The sequence below is a fragment of the Chenopodium album genome, chromosome 11 (genome assembly GCF_948465745.1).
Source record: "Chenopodium album chromosome 11, dcCheAlbu1.1, whole genome shotgun sequence".
Lineage (NCBI taxonomy): Eukaryota > Viridiplantae > Streptophyta > Magnoliopsida > Caryophyllales > Amaranthaceae > Chenopodium > Chenopodium album.
The window spans coordinates 13,169,965-13,189,425 of record NC_137844.1 but is presented as its reverse complement, the minus strand read 5'-3'; the positions used below and the strand labels follow the sequence as shown (position 1 = coordinate 13,189,425).

The 19,461-nt window shown below is 38.5% G+C and overlaps 1 protein-coding gene and 1 pseudogene across 2 annotated transcripts; one reads left to right on the top strand and one right to left on the bottom strand.

Annotated features, from left to right (window-relative positions):
• Positions 1 to 1,400: 1,400 nt before the first annotated feature.
• LOC145566321 (factor of DNA methylation 2-like) lies at positions 1,401 to 7,837 on the bottom strand (annotated as a pseudogene). The gene is made up of 7 exons (XR_014095402.1): positions 7,686 to 7,837; positions 5,273 to 6,152; positions 4,620 to 4,801; positions 2,813 to 2,902; positions 2,454 to 2,741; positions 1,719 to 1,941; positions 1,401 to 1,634 (listed from the first exon to the last, which is right to left on the bottom strand). The product of XR_014095402.1 is annotated as a factor of DNA methylation 2-like (transcript).
• A 3,666-nt stretch (positions 7,838 to 11,503) lies between these two features.
• On the top strand, positions 11,504 to 13,154 carry LOC145566319 (uncharacterized). The gene is made up of 3 exons (XM_081625775.1): positions 11,504 to 11,938; positions 12,052 to 12,293; positions 12,491 to 13,154. Exons 1-3 carry the CDS (start codon positions 11,504 to 11,506, stop codon positions 13,152 to 13,154), a joined length of 1,341 nt encoding a protein of 446 aa, XP_081481901.1.
• The last annotated feature ends 6,307 nt before the right edge of the window (positions 13,155 to 19,461 follow it).

Below are 19,461 nucleotides of genomic sequence, written 5' to 3'. Positions count from 1 at the left end.
GCACTCTCTTTTACCAGTGGATGAAATTGCATACATCTAGACTAAAACTCTCGAAACCTTACCTATGGAAAGGATCCATTGGATGGTTGATGTATTAATGTGTTATTATATATATGTATGCAATAATGCAAACAACTCAAATGATCTAAGTATTAATTCAACTCAAACCAAAGTTTGACTCCAAAACTAGTCAAGTCACATTTGGACAGAATGAACTCAAAACTAAGGAGTCGCCTAAACATAAAAATTCCTATAATCTCTGCAAAAAAATCTGTCATTTCAAGAAGTATGAATTGATGTTACATAAGATAATCATGCTGAATCAAATACTCCAATTGCGCAATCTATATATCTAAGCATTGTTTAGTGTCTGCCATCATAACTGAAAATCATATTACTATGGACTGAAATCTGAGTACAAGTAAAGGATCAACAAATTTAAGAGAATATCAAGAATTATTATTCTAGCCACTAATAGGAAATACTGCAAAAGCACAACAGAAATGCAGACGAGAACAAACACAAGATTCAATCCAGAAGAACAGTGCAAGAACTGAATAAGTTGATACACAAGGTTATTTTACCAATGATAACTAGAGGTGGGCATGGGCCGTGCCGGCCCGAGCCCACCAACGGCACGGCACGGTGACCGAGGAGTGGGTCGTGCCGTGAACACAATTTTGAAAATCCGGCACGAGCACGGCACGAACCCGCGCCGGCACGGCACGCCACACCAGGCACGGCCCAACACGGCCATAAAAATAACATAAATAATAATAAAGAACTATAATAATAAAAATAAGAATAATAAAAAGAACAATAATAATACAATAATAAAAAAAACATAAACATAAATTTATGAAATTATTTAAATAGTATATCCATTTTAAAAGTTGTTAAAAAATATATATTGATTTTTTTTTTACAAAAATAATTAGAAATATTATGGGCGGCCCGGTGCCCGGCATGGCACGGCACGCCACGCCAGACACGTGGGCCGTGCCGTGCTGTGGGCTGGGGTATGCCAAATGGTGGCACGGCACGCCAAGACGTAGGCACGGCGAGGCATGGCCCGTGGCGGCCTGACACGGCACGCTGCCCACCTCTAATGATAACTAGTGTGGGACATCCTAAGACAAGATCAACATCATGAGAAACAGGTAAGAGAAATATTGCCAGAAAGCCAAAAATCATTCAGCCATTGAACTCTTTATAGGAAAATAGCTTAACAAAAGAATTTAACCAAAAAAAAAAAAAAAAAACAGCAATCCTTCAATTAAAAACACACGAAGTGTCCTGCAAGCTGCACAAAGGAAATGATATGAAGCACCACCAAGTCACCAACAACAACCAGGTTAGGTTATAATACTTACACTCAAGACTCATTCCAGATAGCAACTTCACCTCTTGAGCTTCGAAGCCCTCAGAGCCTTCAGGTTCTTAAAAGACATAACTTACAACTTCCTTTACAGTAGCCTTTCGACCTTCCTTAAAGTTCCAGAGCTCATTGACTGGATATCTTCCGCTCGGATTGTATTCATTGATCTCAAGTAGGGCAGCTGCAACTGTTTTATAGACTTCAGCACCCCACTTCTCCTTGAGCCTTTTCAGATTCTCATCTTTCTCATCAATTACTGCATTTTACCTAGAATAGTACAATGAAAAAATGGAGAATTTGGACCTAGAATAGTGGAATATAAAATTTGATCAACAAGTACATTTTACCTTAGCCTTTCCATCAATCTCAGTAATTTTGAATGGATGCCATGCTGGATCTGACAATTTTTTCTGCCACAACGTGCTTTCCTCACTTGCCTTTATTTGGAATTCATCTCCCGTGAATCTCTTCTTGCACTCCATCACAAAGGCCTTCGGATCAATTTTCCCCATTCTTGTAACCCCAATGTTAGTGCGATTAATTTGCAGAATGTCCGGCAGACCCTAAACCACAAACAAGTAAATGCACGTAGTAGCAATAAATATATAGATGACATTATCTCAAATGACTGATAATACCAGCAAATTAAACATTAAGCAATCAGCACAACAAGAGTTATAATCTCAAATATAAAATTAAGGGAGTCAAAATGAGAATTCAAATAGAAAAACTAAGAATAGAACAACTTTTTCACTTTAACAGCTCTAGATGATGATATGATGATTACAATTTATGGTTTATGGTCTCTCCATCCCACAGTTATATTCTGATAAATGAGCAAATAATGACCCTTGGGTGCACCTACCTTTATGTACAACCGGGTGTATACAAAAGGTGTTGAGATCAAGAATATTATACAAATATCACATTCATTATCGTAGGGGTATGAACCTCCTTAGAAATGTACGGCAATACTTTGTATCAATGTTTAAGCTAGACCAAATGAAAAGAAGACAATCACCATGGAACTAAGAGTATCAATATCTTGCAAAAATGGAATGTTGCAAGGACATACTGCAATTAATTCTGCCCGAGCTGGCTGTAGTTCATCATTTCTCTGCCGTTGTTTAACCATAAGAATTTGATTCATATCTTCCAAATTGTCCATGTCTTCAATCTTTTTGTTCAGCTCTTCAGTCATCATCTTCAACTTCTTCTGGACTGCAGCATCATCATCATTTCCCAGATGCTTTGTGATTTCTAGCTTTCCTTTTAGCTCCTCAATCTCCAAATGCAACTTCTGCTTAGCATCCAGCTCCTTTTGTAGCTGAAAAACCTTCTTCAAGGCATCTTCTTGCTCCCTCTATTTTCAAATTTTAATCAGTGAGCTAAATAAATTTGAGCATGCTTGATGCACATAAAATGAACAATCACCTTTTGATCTTCAACAAGCCTCAATACATTTTCATCTGCTTTCTGCTGCTCCATGGAAGCCATGTATAATGACTGGTTTCTTTCATCATTCTGGGAAACCAACAGATAACAAGTGTTGACTTTCACCGAAATTAGAGATCAAGATGCAACAAAAAAATGAAACTGCAAGACATTTTATCAACCAAATTAAGTATTTACATTTATTGTTCCACAAAATCTATTTTATGGCACACTTACTATTGCCTAGAAATAACTATCTTTTCTTAAGTTGACCTTACCTCGTGGACTGTTTGTTACAATTTACGTGGTGAACTAGTTTCTGGTAATTGATATCCTCTTTTACAACATTGAACCAACAAAGTGGAATCAATGGCCTAATCCTGCTAAAGGTTACAACTAGGCTTATGATTGTAAACCATGCTGCCTTTGCTTTTTTCCATATGCATCACAACATCATTACTTCAAATAATGTGAACCATTATAAGCAGTCTCTTTGGCCTTTTTGGATGGGTCTCTTTGGCCCTTTTTGTAATAGTGAATACAAATGTATTCCAGTAATGACTGAACATATTAGGATACGATATATGAAGTCATATATATAGTTATATCCAATGTGCGTGTCTGTCTTGCCAGCTTTTTGGGTGACAGTTGTTAGATTATGGCTGATGTACATACTAGTGTTGGAATAAGGAAAGGGAATTCAAGGGATCAGGATCGGGCGAGCATCAACCGACCGGGCATGAGAAGGTGTCTAGAAAATGTTGAGTGGTGTTCGCCCGATCGGGCGAGCATCAACCGACCGGGCGCGAGAAGGTGTCTAGAAAATGTTGAGTGGTGTTCGCCCGATCGGGCGAGCTCCACCCGACCGGGCACGAGTTTGTCCGTTGGGTTACAACGACTCTTCTTGGATTCTTTCCTCTTGTTCTCTTGTTGATTCCTTGTAACCCCCATATTTATGTTGATGATTAAGATGATTTAATCTTCATCTTTATGTTGATTTATTCACTCTCATTGATGATTGTGATTCTTCTATGATCTTTCATCTTCTTCCATACTTCATTATAAATTGATGGATGATTTTTCTGATTATATACACTTGAATATAACCTTCAAACACAAGCTTGCTTAAACACATACTCTATATTGGGCATAAATTACTTGGCTCCAACCTTTCACCCAAAAGTGCCTTTGAGTGGAAGTAGTGTGTTAACCTTAAGGAACGTGCCGACGAATACAATTGAGCACCCCGGTTGCGTCGGAATTTCGTTTTCAAGTCGGTGAATTTGCTTCACGACACACCGTACTCTTTCCATTATTATAAGATCAACTTTTCGATTTTATTGCTTACTTTTATTGTACCCTTGAAATACTTCTTATATTACAACAACTAGACATGGATGTAAGTCATGTAACCAGTAAGTATAGTTAAAACAGATCATAAACAAAAGAAAGCCATGACTTCGACTCTCTGATCCTGGCTAACTGTCAACATGCTAGAGGTTGATTCATGTCGAGTCAGTGGCAGAGCCCGCATGGGCACTTAGATCAACCAAGACAACGACTGTCCAAAAACCTTTTCTTTTCTTTAATTCTTGCAAATCTGAAAAAAGAAAATTAAATCCATTCCAACTTTCAGAAGAATTACTCTGACAGGATATTTACTGGACCTTATTAAATATAATCCAAACATGCCATAGATGTATCAAGAGCTTCAATATTGCGACAATCTATAAAGAAGAAACAACTACAATGTCTCCTTATATACAACCAGCAGAATCATCTTAATTTTAACGAATTAGAAAGTCACCTGCTGCTTCTCCTTCTCAAGTTTCTGCCGTTCGCGCACAGTTATGACCTCACACTTGCTTAACTCCCTGGTACGCCGATCAAGTTCTTTTCTCTTAGCGTCCAATTCGTGCATCATCTTCTCACGCTCTTGTAATATCCTTCCAACATGATCTCTAGCCATTTGCTGCATCTTCTGATGTTCTGTTGAGAGTCAAAGATTAGCAAACCCGTCAGATAAAGGGATAGTTATATAAAATCATTAGACAAGACTTATACGCCTCCCAATTTACACCATATGCCCTCTCTCTCATGGTGCCGCCTGAGCAGAGTAGCAGACAGTCCTTGGAAATTACAAATGCACTCAACTAATAGAGGAAAGCATTCCTCTTGCCATATGTAGACATATTAAGGACCTATATATTTAATGCAGGAGTATCGACTTTAGTCATCGGTACCAGTTATCCCTGGCACTCTGCAACAAGCATTTCTGCTGTCAGGATTAGTTGATAGGAAGGGTCCCCAGGAGAGTAAACTAGGTTTCTATGCATACTATCAGAATGAAAATAGTTCACCGCGTAAATTGTAAAAAACAAACTCCAACATAAAAAAAGCTACACTATTCCTAAATTAATGGAGCAGTGACAGCAACATAGGTTATCCACGGAAACTGACCTGTATAAAATGTTTGCAGCAGCTCTTCTTTTTCTCCAGGCATGCGACTTAAGGACATAGCTTTCTCGTTGACCATGGATTCCATTTCAACCATAGTCTGATTTTGCATATCAATCTCGTTGGCCATGTTGACAATTGTTACACAAGCCTGTTTACCCTGTTGAAAAATATCTGAAAGTGCCTTGAGCTCTGTGTTCTTGCGAAGATATTCTCCTATCTGCCCCTCAGAATGGTAATAATCTGCACAGGCACATCCATAGATATTAGAACCAAGACTTCCTTTGTTGGCAATCCACTCCTCCTTGCTATGAAGAACAGCTTGAAAGGACTTCTCAAAATCCAGCAAATTCTTGTAGCCAGCCATTTCTTTCTCAAACTGCACAATTGCATTTGCAGTTTGTTCTTGTTCATTGTTAAAAACTTCAACTCCCAACGGCCTGTACTTCGAAAAGAATATCACCAAGGATCCACTATCAGCCAATTGCTTCCCAGTCTTTGCATCTTCCATAATGTTGACGACAATGCCCATCCATGGCCAGCAGAAATAAGTTGTGGCTCTGCCTCAGCTGGTTGGCTAGTTTGAATTGGTTTAAAGCCTAGGTCTACTTCCAAAAACTTTGCCAATGCAAGATGGGTGGCCTTCTGTTTGGCACTCCGGTGGGCAGCACCTTTAGCAACACCCGAGGCATGCTGGTGTAGGTCTTTGAGGGCATATTCTTGCTTTTTTTTTCCACCACAAAATGGGCACCTGAGGTTACCTCTTAAGCTCCATACTTTGTAATTCCCGGTTTTCAAGGCTTGGTATGGTTTCTCAGCATACTCCTCAATCTCAGAATCACTGATGCCAGACTCTTCATCTGAGCTGCACTCCATCAAGAACCTTAAGAAGTAGAAAAACAAATGTCACAACTCATGGGAAAGAAGAATGAACTTATCAATCAACTTGTTGAGCACTTTAGCATTGGTTGAACCAGTAGCACCATGATGGTCAACAACTTGCAAATAAATCTTTGGAAGTACTGGCAAGTAAGACCCCGGTGAGAACATTATATGCAGGCCAGTACCTAAACCAAATAGATTATAAAACCTTTGCATATACACACACTCCTCCTCATAGTATGCATCTAAAAAGAAAATAAAACACTCAAAAAGCAATCTTTTTATCAATTGTAGTATTAGTAGTATATCCTACTCCCTCCGTCCCCTATTGATACTCCCTTATGGAAATTTTTCACGGGAATTAATAAACACAAATAAGAATAGTAAAGTACATTAAAAAAAGTAAATTGACATTGGGTATACAAAAAAGTAGAGAGAGAAAGTAATAATAGTACGTGGAAAAACAAAATTTACATGGGAAATTTAAAATTGCATAAATATTGTTGCAAATTGGAGGGAATTTTGGTAAAAAAATTAATGTTAATGGTTGTTGGAAAAAGCAAATGGTATAGTATTTTTACCCTGGTGGATCTATCTATCATTTCAAAAAAGTCTGGAATCTTGGGTTACTACTTGGTGGAATACTAAGCAATCTGAAACTTTTTTGAATGATATTCAAGAAAAAAATCTTCGCGAAAAATGGATCGAATTCGAGGAGCTCCGCTTGTTGGACGAAATGATAAAGGAATGTCCGGAAACACATCTACAAAAGCTTCGTATAGGAATCCACAATGAAACGATTCAATTGATCAAGACGTACAATGAAGATTGTATCCATATGATTTTGCACTTCTCCACAAATTTTATTTGTTTCCTTATTCTAGGTGGTTATTCCATTCTGGGAAATAAAGAACTTATTCGTCTTAATTCTTGGGTTCAGGAATTCCTATATAACTTAAGCGACACAATAAAAGCTTTTTCCATTCTTTTAGTAACCGATTTATGTATCGGATTTCATTCGCCCCAAGGTTGGGAACTACTGATTAGCTCTATCTACAAAGATTTTGGATTTGCCCATAACGATCAAACATTTTGGGACTAAAATTTGCCAATAAGGAACTATCATTTGGGGACAGAGGGAGTACTATATTGGGGTTTGTTCAATTCAACTTATTTTGTTTGAAATCATTTTGTGAACTTATCTAAATTTATTCATGCATATTTGTTTTGGAATATATCAAAACGTCGCCTAATTTTTAAAAATTAGTGCACCTAAATAAATATTTCGAAACAATCTGTTCATCAGGGTAACTAGTAAAGTTTCCATTGGTTATAAAAATCCAAACTTGAAGTAAAACCCCAATAAATGCCTTAAAAGAGACGAAGTTCAGAAAATTTGATTAAAAGGTACGAGTATATATTTTCGCACTTGAACTAAAATTAATTTTAATCAATGAATAAAGGAAGTTGAGAAACATAATTATACAATATATTTGTTAATTGAAGCTGAAAATTGAAAGAGATGAAGAAATACCGGTCGACATAAACTTGACGAACGGAAGTAGGGACGTCGCCTGGGCGAATAGTACAGAGGCCCTTCCGCACATCTTTATCTTCTTTCTCCTACTCTGCTATGGTAGCTTGTGTTCTTCAGAGGTTCTGGGTTTTTCTTCTCACTATTTTAACTTCTTTTGGTAATGTGTTATGAAATAAAGAGATTAGGGTAGAGAAAGATATAAATGGTAAGAGCATCTCCAATGGTTCAATTATAAGGACTTGCTTGCAATTTAAATAAAGTTCCTAGCTACATGCTTACCATTGGAGAATAAAAAATTGAGCAACATGTTAGCAATTGTAGCCCAACCAAGCTACATGCTTGATTGAAAAAGAGACAAATAATCTCCATTCATATTGGAACATGTGTATAATTATCTATTTTTTTTAAACTTTATTTTTTTGCAAACTACAATATATTGTGGCTTACCATTGAAACAAGTTGTTGCTTAAAAAGTGTTGTAGCCTAGAAATTTATGTGGAAAAGCAAGCTACAAAGCATTGTAGCTTGCCATTGGAGATGCTCTAATGTCATACGTTCTCTATTCCATTTCACTAAGCTATGCCATATTTATACATAATCACTGGATTAATCCCGTGTGACGTACAATTTTAAAATAAGAATTGAATTATAGACTTTTAATACATACTGAAATTTCAATTAAGTTATATTATTAACTATTGTTAACAACTCGTAATTAACTAAATAGTTATGTGTAGAAAACCCAAAATTTAAATTTAAAAAGGAATATATTTTCAAAGTTATGTTAAATAGGGTAGCTTAAAAAGGAAAAAAAAAATATGACATCATCATTGCATTTTGGAGGGAAAAAATTAAATAAAAAAGTGACACATAGGTAGTGATGACATCAGCGGTTATTATTTTAGTATATATATAGATATGATGATCCACTAACCCATAAACACAGTTAAGAGTCCATCTAATTAGGGGTTACAAAGTATAGTAAAGTAGTCATAATATAAGGGAGTTACAAAGGGGTTACTATGTGAGTCATAAAGATGTGGGAGTTACAAGTCATAATGTAGGTTCTCTATCTAGATAGAATACTCTTACTATTCAAAATCTTTTGTATATTCTCTCATGACATTGTGCTTATAAAATCACATTGGTATTGTGAATGTAGATTATTAAGCAACATATCTTAGAAACTAATAGAAATTGACGTATTTGCGAAAATGTCATGCTAAGTGGGATGATTTGTTGATATTTTACGAAATTGCCATTAGATAAACAAATTTTGTTTATCTTAAAGATTAATGGGGGCGTCCTCGAAAAAGGGTGTTTTGGGGTATGTGTCTATTGGGGTATATGTCTATGGGCATAACTTTCTAATGACATTTATTAATTCATATCGAGTAGCAGAGGCGGCGCTAGCGCGGTGCATGTTGGGCGACCAAACAGGGCCCCCGAAATATTAGGGCCCCAAATCAATAAAATGTTTTTAGGGTTTTTCTATACAGTGACCCTGAGGTGTTGACTTTTCCAATCTGTGCCCACCCATATTCAAAATTCCACACTGTACCCCTAAGGTACGTTTAGTGTCTAAGTTGTAGCCTTGCTTAGTCACCATTAATGACGGACGTCAGAGATAGTTAATGCCGTTACCTAACTTTTGTACCTTCCCTCTCTTTTCATTTAATTCCTTCTCACCGAAACTCTCTGTTTCATTCTTTCATTCATGACATCATCTCTCTTCGATCAAAACCCTAAACTCTTTGAATTTGTGACTTGCAAAATTCTAGCATCGAAAATTTGTAGAACAACAACACCATTAACTTGGAGATCAAGTAGCATAAGATTGTGTACACAAATCCGAAAAAGCTTTGTCGAAGGTAACTCACTGAATCCCTAAATTGCACCTTTTTTGTTGTTGTCGAATTATGATAAAAGATGTTGAATTTTGAGTTTACATGTTATAAATTACTGAAATTAATTTGAGATGTGATTGAATGAATGGTTTTTATACATGAACTTCTTGGTTGTTGTTGGAATTCGAAATGGTTGAGATATTATGTTTGTAATTTGTAATGAAGTTGCTGTTGTAGCTTGTAATTGGTGTGATTGGTAGTGTTTTAAGGATGTTCGCATGTTTTATCTTGCAGATGGATGAGAGGATTCTTAAAATCCATTATGGTGCTAATTGTGTTAGTGTAAAGGTTGGTGATATAGATAGATGCTTGTTAATTGATGTGATTAATGAGATGTGTGAGGAGTTTGAAAAAAGAGAATTTGAGTTGCCAACATACCCTGGGTTACACTATTGTTTTATTGAGAAGAGTGTATCTTTGGTTGATGATGGGACTTTGATGAAGATGTTTGAGAGGATTACATCAACAGAAATTGATGTGTGGGTTGGTTGCTTGGCTAAGCCTAGTTTCATATGGAATCTTGCCCAAACTGTGAGGAAACCACAAAATCCAAATCCTAGCCCACAACAAAATGTTAGTACTGCCCAAAATTTACATGTTGCACCCAACAATGAGTCTGGCCCACAAATGATTCCTACCCCTTTCCAAACCCTTGACATGACTACAATTGAGTGTGGCCCACAACAACTTTCCAAAAGTGTCCAACACTTTATTAATGGTAGCCCATCTAACCCCACAAGACAGAAACTGGCTATTAGGAAAAATAAAGCCACTGCCCAAAACACATCCCCCCTTTCTAATATTCCTAGTATTTCTAATATTCCCAGTAGGAGACTACCAAAGATTTTAGAAGAAATTTCTCCAGACTCCCCACCTTATGTGTTCCTGGCTGCACCTTCCCCACCTTATGTGTCACTGTCTGCACCTTCTGAGAACTTAGAGATCAATAACAGTCAGGTATCACCACCCCCATTGAGAAGAAGCCCTAGGATGTTACAAGGTCTTCAAAGTCCCAATCTCAGGAAAGCACCTCTCAACCCCTCCACAAATGACAAAACAAACCCACTTCCAACTGAGTCACCTACACAATCAACAAAAAAGTCAAGGGTGAGAACCAAAGCTGTCCTTTTTCCCCATGGTAGGAAACTACCAAATTCCACAGCAAGATTAAAGGGTGTACCAATCATTCCAATCCAAACTTCACAACCCAATGCGACTGAAGGTGAGAGCAGTAGGAGTAGGACCAGGAGTAGGGTATCTGTTAAGGTTAATAAAGATGGGGGTAGTGATTCTGAATCAACTGAAGCGTCTGCAAGTTCATCTGATGGTGAATATGAACCACCTTTAGATGAAGAAGAGGGAGGGGTTTTTTCTGATGATGAGGAACAACTTGAAGATGAAAACCTAATGGAGTTGTTGAACCAGAATTTTGTGGATGGCAATTGGGAGCCTTTTAGGAGGAATGAGGCTAACTATGAGGATGTTGGTGACTATATAAGTAGGTTGTATAAGAATGGAGAGGTTTATGAAGATGCTGGCATAGGTAAGATAACCTTAAAACCTTGGCAGCTATTTGTGGACAGGGAGCATTTCAAAGACACACTTAGGGATTTCTATATACAAGAGGGGTTTTGTTTGGTTGTGAGAAGATCAGAGCAAGAGAGATTCACAGCTGAATGTGCTGACATGAGATGTAGTTGGAGAATTCATGCAAGTATGTTACTTCATGGTTGCACATGGGCTATTAAGAGTATAAAGAATGGGCATTCTTGTGATTTGAACATGATTAACAACCCTATGTGCAACTGTGCCTGGGCAGCTAAAAAGTTATTAGAGGATATAAGGGCTACACCTGACATTAAAGGTAAGGCCCTTAACAGTTTGCTTTGATAGAGATATGGCATCACAATGGCAACTTCAACTTTGTACAAAATGAAAAGCTTGGCTATGGAGATGATACAAGGTAGCAATGATGAATCATATGGGCATTTGGTTGGGTATTGTGAAATGGTGATAGAGAGAAACCAAGGATCAATAACATTCTGTTTGTGGAAAGCTGTCCAACAACCACAAAAAGGTCTTCAATTCAGAGCCATTTTCATTTCTTTTGTTGCTCAGTTCAACGGGCTAATTCATGGGTGTAAAGGTTTGGTGGGTGTGGATGGTTGTCACTTAAAGGGCAGCTATGGAGGAGTACTGCTATCTGCTGTCTCATTGGATGGGAATCAAGAAATTTTCCCTATAGCAGTGGCAGTAGTTGACTCAGAGAACAAGAGCAGTTGGAGTTGGTTCTTCACACACTTGAAGAACATACTAACCCAAACAGGCAGATCTGACTGGACAGTAATGAGTGATAGGAAAAAAGGTTTTACTTCTTCACCTATTTTGTGATTTTTTGTATTGATGTCCTACTTAAGTTGTAATACTAACATGTGTGTGTTTTTTTGGTTTGTAAGGGCATTGATCCATCATTGGATCAAGTCTGGCCTAGAGTTGACAGAAGATATTGTGCAAGACATCTTTGCAAGAATTTCAAGTCTGAGTACCCTGGGGTGGTTATGCATAAACTATTCTGGAGTGTCACAAATGCTTACTCATCATTTAGCTTTAAGAAAGCACTCCAACAAGTTCAAAAGGCTGCAGGTCTTGGTGCAGTTAAATGGTTCAGAGAAATAGGTGACTTGGAAAGATGGACAAGGTGGAAGTTTGATCCAAACTTGTGTTTTGATGAGAACACCAACAACTTTGTTGAGAGCTTCAACAATACAGTTGGTGTTGACAAGACTTACCCAATCCTAACTTTACTTGAGGGTAAGCAGAACTTAACTCACTATTTTTGAAGCTAATGAACTAACAAGTGCAAGTTTTAATTCATTCAATTGGTATGCTGTGCAGGTGTGAGAAGGATTGCAATGGTCAGACATGCTACAAGACATCAAATTTTAGAGCAATGGGTGGATGGTGGAGTCTGTCCCAACATTTGAGAAAGAGTGAGGTTTCCTACAAGGGAGTCAAGGACATGTCATGCATATCCAGCAGGGAGGGGGAGTATGAAATCTTTGACAAGAGAAGCATGCTTCCTGTATCTCTTAACAGTAAGAGCTGTGTATGTGGTAAGTGGCAAATCACTGGAATTCCATGTAGACATGGAATTAGAGCTATCTTAGATGCTGGTAAAGACCCCTTAGATTTTGTTAGTGAGTGGTATTCTGTATCTAGGTACAAGGCAGCTTACAAGCGCAATATTTTGCCCATTCCTGATCCTGAACAATGGCCTAACCTAGATGTACCTACACTAATCCCTCCTACATTGAAGAGAAGTGTTGGGAGACCATCTGGGATTAGGAGAAGAGATGAGGGAGAACAGAGGAAAGGCAAAAGGAGCTCTACAGATCAATGTGGCAAATGTAGGCAGTTTGGGCATAACACCCTAACTTGCAAAGGTGGACTAACTAAGAAGGAAATGCAAGAGCAACAAGGTGTGGTTAAACCAAAGGATCCAGCACCAAGACAAAAAAGAACACAAGGCACCACAGGTCTGTTGACACATCTGATATGAACTTGATTGAACTTATGATCAGTCAACCAAGTGTGCCTAAAGCTACTGCAACAGTCTCTGCAAGCCAACCTTTGCCTACTACCAGAAATGCTGCTACAGTATCTGCAAGCCAAACTTTGCCCAGGACAAGAACCAGACAACAATTTTCCCAAGGATAAGCTTCTACTCAACCTCCCCCAACCACTGATCATGCAGCTTCCCAAGCAGAGGAGGGGTACACAAGCCCAAATAGAAGAAAAATACTCAACAGGCTGTCCATGCTCTGATTTCAGAGTTACACAGCATTCTGTCATCAATATGCAGTACTTAGGGTTATTTTATATATTTCTGTGAATGGGATGTATATTTTTGGATTGAATATTATGTGCTTATTTTGAAATGGGGTATTTTTTTGGATGAAAAAACATGGTTACTTTTGTTGACAGTGTAAATTTTTGGGGTGTCAAACAATGTTGAAACTCAAAAATAAATATGTACTCTAGCTTCTCCTTTTTATCTTTTGGTTTCATGCAAAAAAGTAGATGGTATAAATGCTTCTAATTATGCGCACAAAAAACAAAACATACTCAAAGATAAATTTTCATTAAATAACATAATTCCAATTACATTCATGATAACTTCAAATCTGGAAAATACAATTTAACTTAGAATAAGCAAGGCCTAATAAAAGAGCACTATCACTAATACATAGAATAAGTCACCCTATTTTTATCAAGATAATCACAAACAACACAACATACATGACAAGGCCTATCTTAACTACATCCTTAATGTAACTCATCAACTCAATTACTCTCTCGTGCAAATATGCTACATCGCAGGTCTGCAAACTTTCCAGGCCTTGTATATCACCTTCATCAAACCATTTGAAGAATCCACAGTCATTGCACCTAAAGAAAGCTTTCCCTGGGTTGCGATTGGTTGTAGATAGCTTCATCTTTGCAAATTTAGGGGGCTTGCAACTGCAGCGTGGAGGCATAAACACCAGCACGCAATTTGATTTCGATTGAAAAGACGATCGAGAACTTGACATGGTGAATAATGGAGAACAACCTTGCTATGTGGAGAATCCAAAAAAATTATGTCAACCATAATCCTAAAAACAGGGTATATAGGGGTTATTTATGGAGGAATGATAGTACTGTTCTTTTGGGGGGAAAATTTCCCACCAAAAATAACCCAACTGCAACGTCAAAAGGTTGGATAAATAAAACTAACAGAATTGGCAAACGGAGACTTAACGGAAGGCTGCAGTGTAGACACTAAATGTACCTTGAAGGTATAGTGTAGAATTTTGAAAATGGGTGGGCACACCTTGGAAAAGTCAATACCTCAGGGGCACTGTGTAGAAATTATTAACATATAGTAATGATATGCTTTCTATGGTTCAGTGGTAAAGAGAGTTGTATTTTTGGTAAGAGAGTCAGGGTTCGACTCTCGCCAAATCCAAAGTTTCTAAAATAAATGTCAGTTGTACGTCTTCACACTACTTCACTTTTTTTAATGCTCCTTTCTCCTCTTTAAATCTTATAGAGTACTAGTACTATTTTGGGGTTTTTTGGAATCCCTTGGGATACTGGTCGCGCTCCACGGACATGATGTCTCGGACACCTGCAAAACACGAATATTCCATTACCGAAATATTCGCCTCCGAAGGTTAAGTTAGTAACCGAAATTCGGAAAGCTAGAGAGAGAAAGTAGAAAGAAATTGGAGTTTATTTTATGCTCTATTTAATGTCATGTCTTAAAATCCACCCCTCCCATCATAATGATTGGGGTATTTATAGGGGTGGGGAATGATGCCCCTTTAGGGTTAGTGATCTAGGATGGCGTGCTCTGATTGGCGGCACAATCAGGAGAGGACATGTGTCCTTTAAGGGCGCCGTTTTGCGGCGGTCTAGGATCTTGGGCCTCCTAATGTAAGGAGGCCTTCATTCCTCATTCTCTTTTGTAGGTGCTCTCATTATTAACACGTGCCATCTTCCTATAGGGACATGTGTTGCCTCTTTATTTAGGCCACGTGTCTCTATGAGATTGGACCTCGTAATTGGGGTATTTTTTACCCTAAACATTTTCCCCTCAGAGGGGGTGGCTCGTCCTCCACGGGTCGCCTCCTCTAACTTTACTCGTCCGAGTACTTAGGCGTTTCTAAACATTTGAAGTCGTTATAGAGGTCGGTCAGAGTTTTCCGTCAGTCTGATTGGGTTAGATGCCTTGTCCGGTCCGCCTGACATCTTTAAGGGACTTTGCATGATAGTATGTCGGACGGGGAGGTCTGAATGGCTTTGGACGAGCCTTCCAGCTGTTGTCGATTATTTCGAGGGAATGGTTCAACTTCCGAGGCAGGTGTTAATTTTAACAGATTGTTATGATGTCCGTTCGAATTCCATCTTAAATGACGTGACACCCATTTGAATTTCGTTCCAAATAACAGAACGGTTCTTAACCGTTTGACTTCTAGGTTAAACTTTCAAAAGGTTTAACTGTTGGACTTCTTTTGGCGGAAAGATGATTTTACCATCCTACCCCTGTAAATTTTTGCCTATAAATAGCGAAGCTTTGACCTCATTTTAATACTTTGGTTTATTTCACTTTCTAGAGAGAATTCAGAGCTTCTAGAGAGAGAAAGTTGAGTTTCCTTTGAATCTTCAAGATTTTCACCGTGCATTTAGAGTTTTCTGGTCAAAGTGTTGAGTTCTCCGACCAATCTTCAACAAGATCTTCAAAGTCTCCAAGCTTTCTACTCAGATAAAGGTAACCGGATACTTTTCCTTTCTTTTCCCCTTTTTCTTTTTATACTTGTTTTATCTCCAAACACACTGGCTCAACACTCGACCACATCCGTTTCTCCTCATGAGGCCGTCTGTTCGCCTGGGACTGAGAAATCTAGAGTGGACGGGGATGAGTCCTCGTCTTTATGGAGTGGGTCTATTTCTAGTGCGTACCAACTCACCCCCACCTATTCTTTTATGTCCCTGCAATCGAACATGGCGCGTACGAGGCAGACGCACAACCTTCATGCTGCAAGAAATCTGGATGGCAGCATTGTCCAACCCTTGGCCTCCTATGATTCGAATAATACGGACGTGGAGACCACTAATATAGACACAAATACCAACACCTCCACTACTATTGGCGGTAGTGCATGCTCGGTGATTGAGGTAACCACTTCTTTTAAGGGTTACCGTCCGAATCAAACCCCAATCGCCCCCTGTTGGGTTTTGATGAGTCCGAATCATCGCGGAATAAAACCCGAGCCAAGATCACACTCACAATTAATATAATCAAAAGACATAATTAACAAGAATTAAGGAAAGACTTAATTACCTTTGACGCGTGCTTCACTCGTACCCCGAGCTCTTATAAGGTAATATTTATTCGTCATCCTTATTACGTCCAGAAGTGTTTCTCGATATCCGAGTCCGACTGTCAATAAACAGATGATTTCTAAAATCCATCCGAGCACGGCCATGCATTTTCACAGTCTTACTCTTCGAGAGGCCTTGTAAACAACAAAGACATCTTCCCTATTTTTAGTAGGGGGACATTCCCAGTCTTGTAATGTAGCTTCTTTTACTGAGAGGACCTAGCCGCCTGAGTGTTGCCATTATAATCCCCTTTTACGGCAGACGCTTGACTAACATCAAAACGGACTAGTACTCAAACAAGAGAACTCACAATACTCATAGTCGAGGAAATAGGTTTCGATAGCCATAATGAGAAGTATACTTATGACGATTTTTAAATCTCTTAAAGTATTCTCATAGGTCGATCCAGTATGGTTCTAAACCAATACCTGTGCAATTGATTTATGACAATCATGTCCTTGTAGCACAAGAAACGGTGCTATAAATCAAACTACACACTAATCTCAAGTGGTCATTAATCGTCTATCGTTTAATTGAACTCGATTAGGGATAATTTTCGATTATAATATTCAATGTTCACTTAATAGGTGTTTCCTTATCAAGACTGGTCTTGATACCCTATTTTGAATATTCTCATAATCGAATGGACTCATTATTTAATCCTAAACCACAATTAAATAGCTAACGGAGTGATAAAATTACATGAAATTTAAATTACTCCAAAACTTGAATGGTTCTTCTTAGTGTCTTACATTAAAATGTTCAAAATTAATTAAAACACTTAACAGGGAAATCAAAGCCAATCTCCAACGTGCCTGATTCTCATTGCCTCAACGTGCTTGTTATGCTCCACTTGAGGCAAAGGTTTAGTAATTGGATTGGCTACATTGTCATCCGTTCCAACTTTACAAATTCTGATTTCACCCTCTGATTTCCATTATCTTATTATGTGAAATCGCCGCTTGACATGTTTGACCTTCTGATGTTCCCTTGGCTCTCTGGCCTAAGCAATAGCTCCATTGTTGTCACAATAGAGGACTATTGGACCCTTGATAGAGGGTACAACATCAAGTTTACTAACGAACTTACGAATCAAAACTGACTCCTTAGCCGCTTCAGCAGCTGCCAAGTATTCAGCTTCAGTTGTAGAATCTGCAATTGTGCTCTGCTTGGCACTCTTCCAAATAATTGCTCCTCCATTTAGACAGAACACATATCCAGATTGCGATTTAAAATTGTCTTTGTCTGTCTGGAAGCTTGCGTCGGTATAACCTTCAACAACTAATTCTTCTGAGCCACAATACACCAGGAATTTATCCTTGTTCCTTTTTAGGTACTTTAGGATATTCTTAGCCGCAGTCTAATGCGCCCTTTCCTGGGTCTGATTGGTATTAGCTCGTAGCACTCAAGGCATACGATACATCTGGCCTAGTACATATCATGGCATACATGATCGATCCAATTAGCGAAGTATATGGTATCTCATTCATCCTTTCCCGCTTATTAGGTGTCTGTGGACACTGCTTCTTGCTTAGGGTTATGCCATGTGACATGGGGTAGGTGACCTTGCTTGGCCTCCTGCATGTTGAATCGTGCCAGTACCTTATCAATATAAGTACTTTGGCTCAATCCAATCATCTTTTTCGATCTATCCCTATAGATCTTGATACCCAATATGTACCGAGCCTCTCCCAAGTCTTTCATTGTAAAACACTTTTCGAGCCAGGCCTTTACAAACTCTAACATCGGAATGCTATTTCCAATGAGCAATATGTCATCGACATATAAGACTAGGAAGACGATGTCACTCCCATTGACCTTCTTGTAAACACAAGATTCATCTGGATTCTTGATAAAGCCAAACTTACTGATGGCTTCATCGAATCACAGATTCCAACTTCTGCTAGCTTGTTTTAGCCCGTAGATGGACTTTTAAGCTTACAAACTTTCCCAGCATTGTTTTGGTCGAAAAAACCTTGAGGTTGTGTCATGTACACAGTTTCTTCCAAAATCCCATTGAGGAAGGCGGTTTTGACGTCCATCTGCCATATTTCATAGTTGTAATATGCAGCAATCGCTAGGAGGATCCGAACAAATTTAAGCATTGCGACCGGAGAAAAGGTTTCATCGTAATCAATACCATGATTTTTCATGTAATCTTTTGCTACCAATCTAGCTTTGTAAATGAATACATTTCCATCTTTATCGATTTTCAATTTGAAAATCCACTTACATCCGATAGGTGTGTAACCCTCAAGTAAGTCAACCAAGTCCCAGACTTGATTTTCAAACATGGAATCCATTTCAGATCTCATGGCCTCTTGCCATTTAGTAGAGTCGGTGTTTGTCATCGCTTGCTTGTAGGTTGCCGGTTCGTCTCCATCCATCACCAGGATGTCCTGATTCTCGGTTAATACAATACCAAGATATCTATTAGGTTGAGATCTTGGCCTCTAAGACCTATGCAGGGTAACGACTGAGCATTTGCATTGTCGGTTTGACTTTACACATTTTGACCAGCGTCAACAGATGCTGTTTGAGCACTTTGACTATCAATCTGATTTTGTTGCTTGTCCTCTCGAATTTCATCGAGTTCGATTTTTCTCCCACTTGTCATTTTGGAAAGGTGCTCCTTCTCCAAAAAGACACCATCGCGAGCAACAAACACTTTGTTCTCGGATTTATTGTAGAAGTAATACTCTTTGGTTTCTTTTGGGTAGCCCACAAAGTATACCTTGTGAGATTTGGGATGAAGTTTGTGAAAAATCAATTTCTTGACATATGCTTCGCATCCCCATATCTTTAGAAAAGACTACCTATGAGGTTTCTTCGTCCATAACTCGTATAGAGTCTTTTCTACAGCTTTTGATGGAGCACGGTTTAGCCTTAGTGCTGCGGTTAGAAATGCGTGTCCCCAGAAAGAGATTGGAAGATCACTA